General features: G+C 39.4%; 1 protein-coding gene across 1 annotated transcript; it reads left to right on the forward strand.

Annotated features, from left to right (window-relative positions):
- The first annotated feature begins 3222 nt into the window (after positions 1 to 3222).
- On the forward strand, positions 3223 to 6444 carry LOC120293638 (disease resistance protein RPM1-like). The gene is made up of 3 exons (XM_039313338.1): positions 3223 to 3991; positions 5580 to 5810; positions 5909 to 6444. Exons 1-3 carry the CDS (start codon positions 3223 to 3225, stop codon positions 6442 to 6444), a joined length of 1536 nt encoding a protein of 511 aa, XP_039169272.1.
- The last annotated feature ends 647 nt before the right edge of the window (positions 6445 to 7091 follow it).

A 7091-nucleotide genomic window follows, 5' to 3' on the forward strand; every position in this document is an offset into this window, starting at 1 on the left:
ACCTGCTTTCCCAGAATGCATAGAGTGCATGAATCGAGACTTTTGGTATGGCAATTTAGGTAGACCTCGAACAAGCTTCTTTGATGAAATTTTGGCTAATTGTTTCATGTTGACATGGCCAAGCTTTCGTGCCATAAGACGCTTCATCTTGAGTTGAGATTAGGCATTGTGCTTCATTTGGTTTTACATCAAGAAGGTAGATATTTCCATGCCTTCGACCCATGAAAGACTGAGTTGAGTCTTTGCTAATTCAGAACATATGCCTTCTTGAAAGGAGATCTTGAAACCGGTATCACACAATTGGCTAATACTTAGAAGATTGTAGTTGAGTCCTTCCACTAGAGAGACATTGCTTATTGTGAGATTTCCTATTTTCACAGTTCCAAATCCCACAATGCTTCCTTTGCTGTTTCCTCCAAATGAAACTTTTCCACCATTCACTTGAACAAGCTTTATGAAGCAATTTGAGTCTCCTGTCATGTGTCTTGAACATCCGCTGTCAAGATACCACTTAACTTTCTTTTTTGAGAGACCCGCATTCAAAAGAGAGTCTCAAGCTTTCTTTGGTACCCAAATTTTCTTGGGTCCTTTGGCGTTAGTAGAATAAGCATTACTAGGCCATACTTTCTTAATGGCTTCCAAACCATAGAACACTCTTTTTCAAAATGATCTTGATTTGTTACACTTTGAACACCTTAGAGCACTTCGACCTCGAGACTTTACAAAGACTTTCTTGAAATGATTTTTGTAAGCCTCTTTTGACGGTCTTTTCTTAATTCTTTCTTTTACTTTTGGAAAATCAATCAAAGGAATTGTTTCTGCTGTCATACCCAAACCAGACTTGTTAAAGTAAGGTCTTTTGACTGAAAGAACTTTTTCAAGTTTTTCAGACCCTATTGAAAATTTCTTTGAAATACTTGATAAGTCAGTTTTTAAGAAAGCATTTTCTTTTGAAAGTTTATCTTCATTCTCCTTAAGAGTAGAAACATTCAAGTCTAAACTTTTCACTTTTTCTTCTAAAATATTTTCCTTTTGTTTTAAAACTGAGTTTTCCTTTTTAAGTTCGGAAATCCCTTTTAGAGAAGTCTTAAGACTAAAACATAGTTCATCAATGTATTTAGAGACTTTGACGGGGATTTTATAATCACTTACCTCAAATTCACTTTGCCCGAGTCCGATCCGTAATCCGAGTCCGATTGTGCCATTAGACACAGTTGGCATATTCCTCATCACTTTCTTCACACTCGTATCGCTCCAAGTTTCGGCTTTGAGAGCTTTTCGAGACTTTTCAGCTTTTCCTCTTTTCTTCTTCAGGAGAGGACAATTTGGTACGATGTGTCCTTTTTCTTACATTCAAAGCAAACTACATCTTTGTTTGGTTCCTCATTATCAACAAACTTGGTTTGCTGTTTCTGAAGACTTTGTTTCCTTGAGTTGAACCTTCTCCCTTTTCTATTCAGCTTTCTGAACCTTCTAATCATAAGAGCAAGCTCCTCATCGTCCGATCTTCTTGAGTCCGTATCATCGAATCATCGTTAGATTTTAATGCAATGGATTTCTTACCTCTTGGATCTTCGTCTTCATTAATTCGTTCCACTTCATAAGATCGAAGAGTTCCAATCGGCTCGTCTACGAGATAATGGCATAATTCTTTGCGTCTCTCTTATTGAAGTCTTTATATGATTCCAATCCTTAGAGAGTCCACGCGGTAGCTTGTTCATCTTCATAGGATCAGAAATTTTCTGTCCTTGATTCTCAAGGCCATTGACAATATCTGTAAAACGGCTAAACATGTCAGTTATAAATTCTCCTTGTTTCATTTTGAAGGCTTCATATTGACTAAGGAGAATGTTAATTCTGGTCTTCTTCACTCGATCTTGTCCCTTCATAAGTGATATGTAATCTGTCCTGACTTTTTTGCTGTATCACAAGAAGATATTCTGTTATATTCGGTTGGTGATAAAGCACAATATAAAGAGTAGATTGCTTTTGCATCGAGTGCTTGTCTCTTGTTTATCTCTTCTTGAGACATTCCGCTGGTATCAACAGTTTCTTTCCCTCTTTCGGATGCTGATGCAGCAGTAGGAGTAATTCCTCTTTCCACCACATCCCATTCCAAAGAATCCTTTGATCGTAGAAAAGCTTTCATCTTGTTTTTCCAGATGTTGTAATCCTTTCCATCAAAGTAGGGTGGTCTGGTATTGCTTTGCCCTTCCACCAGCCCTGGTGCTAGCATACTAGCCATGGATCTTTTACTCTGAAGTAAAACACTTCAAATAAAGTAAGAACACAGGCTCTGATACCAATTGATAATGCTAGTACGAGTACCTAGAGGGGGGTGAATAGGTTTATGAAAATTTTCTTGAAGATTGCACAATACTTAGACAGATGAAGTATTAAAAAAATCAATCGTAAAACTGAGTAAAGGAAAGAGAGAATTAAACACGAGGTTTATAGTGGTTCGGCTTGATTCAAGCCTACGTCCACTCTTTCGACCGACCCGATTGGCTGGATTCCACTATGAACAAAGAGATGTTACAGTGTTGATCTTCCTTGATTTCTCGATGTAGATGATCTACTACACTCGCTCAAGGTATCACCAAGTATAAACACTATCTGTGTATACAATTTTGCTCGAACTGTATCGACTAACAATCAAGGTTCTTCAGACTCTGGAATTTTTCTATCGATCACACACTTAAAACAACTAGAACGTCTTCCTTTTATACTCCTTTATGCCATCATAGCCGTTGGCACTTACCAAAGGAATTCCTCCAATCTACCCGTTGGACGAAATCAATTAAGAAGATCATCCGAGCTATTTAAGGAATCTCGATGATAGCCCATCAATCATGTTCGCCCATACAATCAGGATTTTGGTTTCCAAGAATAGAACATTCCAAGAATGTTTCGTCGACCATCGGATCTTCAATTGTTCTTAGATAAGAATAAAAGAATCCGAAGTGATTATCCAACCAAGAGATCTTTTCCAGAGGATTGGATCGAATCCCCAACCATATACTTCGGCTTCGGATATCCTTCGCCACTGGATTAGAAAGACTGTCAGTGAGAATAATCTTGAGTCTTGAGTCTTGAGTCTTGAGTCTTGAGACTTGAGATTACAAAGTCTTGAGACTTTAAACTATCGATATCCAGATTAGACTGATAGAAATGTTTTGTCAACTTCAAAATATTCTAGAAAGATTTCTCCAACACAGTGTTATGCGAGAGCTTGGAATGTTGACACAACTGGATAGGTTGGCCATTCTGAAAGTTAAAAAAGAAGATGGAAGGGATTTGTGCTCGTCAATCTCCAAACTAACCAGGCTTCAATCAATATCCATAGCTTCTGTTGATGAAGATGAGATTATTGATCTGCAACACCTCTCTAGTCCACCTCCATTCCTTGAGAGAATGTACTTATATGGACGCTTGGGGGCTTTACCAAAATGGCTACCCTCTCTCAGTAGCCTGACGAAATTGCTCCTGAGGTGCAGTTGCCTAAAGGATGACCCTCTCGTGTCTCTGGAAAATCTGCCCAATCTTGTGCATCTTGAGTTGCGTCAGGTTTATGAGGGAAGCTCATTGTGCTTTAGAGCAAAAGGCTTTAAGAAGCTAAATATTCTACGTCTTGACCTTTTTGACAAACTTAGGTGCATAGAAGTGGAGAAGGGAGCAATGCCTTTTCTTCAGAAGCTTGCAATTCGGCGTTGCAAGTTACTAGAGAATCTTCCATCAGGTGTTGAAAACCTGACAAAGCTGAAAGTGCTGAAGATTTTTGATATGCCAGATAAGCTCGTCAAGAAGCTTGTGCAAGGTGCACAAGATGATGACTATCATAAAGTTGCACATATTCCGGAAATACGTTGTGGCTACCAGAGAGATCAGGGTTGGGATATCCAGTTAATCGATAGATCAGTGCAACGAGATGGTGCGACCACCCAAGGCACAAGCATGGGAAGCAATGAGTTCCCACCATGTGGAAGTGAATGTACTACATAAGTGAATAACTGTAAATATGCCAAATGTTTGTGACGTATGACTTGTAAACGTACTGTAAGGTAGATGTGAAAGCGGGTCTGTCTGTGAATGACATTTAGGAGCTGTCAAAGCTGTGTTAGTTATGTTTGGAGTCAATTGTTAGAGGCAATCGGGGTTTTAATTGTGTCTCTCAATGCTCTACAAATAAAGCTCGATGTGATGTTTTAGTAAGCCATTTAGAAGTATAGATTGTTGTGATTGCTCTCGCTTACCCTTTCTTGTGTGATCTCTAAAACCTCAATTGTAACGGGAGCTGATTACCTTGTATTCATTTTACAATGTCCACTTCTTCGATGTCATTATTTCATCTGAGTAGATCATCACAATCACAATGAGAGGGGTTCAACCCCTATCATTATCGGGTATCCAAAAATTGGTAAACTATCTACAAAATGTTCCCTTGATAATTTGAATTGAATTGGACTAGAGTTCTTGCTGGAAGTTTTTTTTTGTTGTTGTTAGTCCTACTTTATTCTTACTCTACACTTACTCTCAGACTTTTTGCCCTGTCTCTTGCAGGGCATGAGAGTCGAAACTCACTCCTGAAACTTACGCGTCCCCACCCCATCTCCCCTGAGAATGTGGGGATTGGAACCCCTCACCTCCCCCTTCCATGTTGGAAGGGTGACCACTGAGGCGAATCTCAGTGGTTTCTTGCTGGAAGTTCACTTACACATTTTGTTAGAAAAATATCCCAACTTCTTCTGAGTTAGAGGCACCATCATGTGCCTGCTCTTGATAGTAGAGAATCCTATAAAGCGAAATTTGAATCTGACCCTCCAATATTTGATGCTTGCCCATGCAGTGTCTTAAATTATTTTCACTACTTCGAAAGTGCCAAGTCTCAAATTATTCTTGCTCGGAAGTTGGCTTGTCCAGTGATCATGTTTACCCCAAGACACATGTTAAATATACTTAATGAGGAAATAGTTGATTTTGAAAACATGATTATGTGTATCACGAAAACAATGAGCCCACTAAAAACTGTAATTTTATTTATTTGATTGCTTAACAAGTGTATGGAGGGACTTTGTTATATATATGTATGTATGTATAAATGTGTATGACAACCGCAAGTGCTCAAAATTAAAATTTTCAGTGCATTTAAGGCGTATTGCAAAATTCTATTAAATGGTGAAAATTGAAAATTCAACTTTTAATGAGATTAAACTTGTTTGATATCCGTAATTATTATTGACTTAAAGGCTAAATTAAGTCAAAATTCACATAATATGCTAAGTAATGGATGGGTTGCTTAATTCATTCAATAGAATATATAGTTGATGGCAAGTAGAATCTTGTTAAATAAATTGTTAAAACCTACCAATAATGATCGTTGTCTTGTCTTGTGCTTTTAAGAAACCAATTAATATGGTAAGTAAGGGATGGGTTACTTAATCTATTTAAGAGAAAAATTACTGATGGCAAGTACAAGCTTGTCAAATATATCGTTTAAACCTTACAATAATAATCATTGCTCTGTATTTAGCAAGTACAATAGAAATCCCTTACTTACCATAGTAATGCCTTTTTCCTAGACAAAAATGGGCTTGTGGGTATTGAAGAACCGAAGAAGCAACTGGTTTCTCGGTTAATTGAGGGCACTTCTAGGCCGCAGGTTATCTCAGTCGTTGGGATGGGAGGCTTGGGCAAAACCACTCTCGTAAATGAAGTTTATGAACATCCAGAGGTCAAGAAACATTTCATGGTTTGTGCTTGGATCACTTTCTCTGGCTCGCCAAATATAGGAGAGCTCCTCCAGAACATGCGTCAGCAAATTATGAGAGTGATCGGACGACCAATTCCTCGTGGTGCGGACACTATGAATATCTACTCTCTGAAGATGTCAATCAAGGACTTGCTACAGGGAGTAAGGTACTGCTTGTTCTAGATGACACATGGAGGATAGACGAATGGGATGCTGTCAAACATGCACTGCCTAACAACATGTGCGGCGGCCGAATAATCATCACAACCAGGAATTATGATCCAGCATGCACCTCTTGCCGAGAATTCGAGGGGAAGGTCTATAAGATGGAGCCTCTGCCGGTAGAACAGTCATGGAAGCTTTTCTGCGCAAAGACATTTCATGGGAGTTCATGCCCTTCCCATCTGGAGGAGACCTGTGAGTTTATTTTCAGAAAGTGTGAAGGACTGCCGCTTGCTATAGTGGCCATCAGCGGTGTTTTGGCCACGAAAAACAAGCACAGAATAGATGAATGGGAATTGGTTCGTCGCAGTGTGGGAACAGAGATTGACTGCAACGACAAACTCAAAAACTTGAACAGAGTTCTTTCGCCTAGCTTTAATGATCTACCGTACTACCTGAAATCCTGCCTCTCGCACTTAAGTTTATTTCCTGAGGGTTGCCCCCTTAAGCGGAAGAGACTGATTCGATTATAGGTTGCGGAACGATTTGTTGAAAAGAAAGAAGGAAAGACTATCGAAGAAGTTGCTAAGGGCTACTTTATGGAGCTATGGAGCAAAAGCCTCATAGAGGTTGGGAGTGAGTATGGTCCGGGTTGGGCTGATCCACCCCCTAATCCTAGGACCAACCTGCATAGTACTGGTTCTCGATTTTTGGGATCGAGAACCAACCCTATTGAGCTTAGGACCGAGGATCGGACCGACCCAATGGGTTCGGTCCGGTTCTAAAATCAACTCGGGACAAATCAATAATTTTTTATTTCATTTTTTGTATTCCTTAAAAAAGCAATTGAGGACTGGATTGACCCAATAGGTTTGATTCGGTTTCAAGGTCAATTCAGGACCAACTAAAAAAAATTATTTCATTTTTTATACTCCTTAAAAGGGCAATTGAGGACAGTATCGACCCAATGGGTTCAATGATGAGCGAGGTCAGCTAAGAAAGGCAAGCATTGAGGGTCAAGTGGGGTGAATGTCGAACAGAATGAGCATCGAATATTGAATAGGGAGCAACAAGCCAAGTGAGCATTGAGCGGTGAGTCGCACAAGTGACCCAAAGCAAGCGAGGCGAGTGTCGAGTGGCGAGCAGAGAAGTTGTTTCTTTTAATTTTGGCAAATTAAAG

Source organism: Eucalyptus grandis, chromosome 5 (genome assembly GCF_016545825.1).
Source record: "Eucalyptus grandis isolate ANBG69807.140 chromosome 5, ASM1654582v1, whole genome shotgun sequence".
Lineage (NCBI taxonomy): Eukaryota > Viridiplantae > Streptophyta > Magnoliopsida > Myrtales > Myrtaceae > Eucalyptus > Eucalyptus grandis.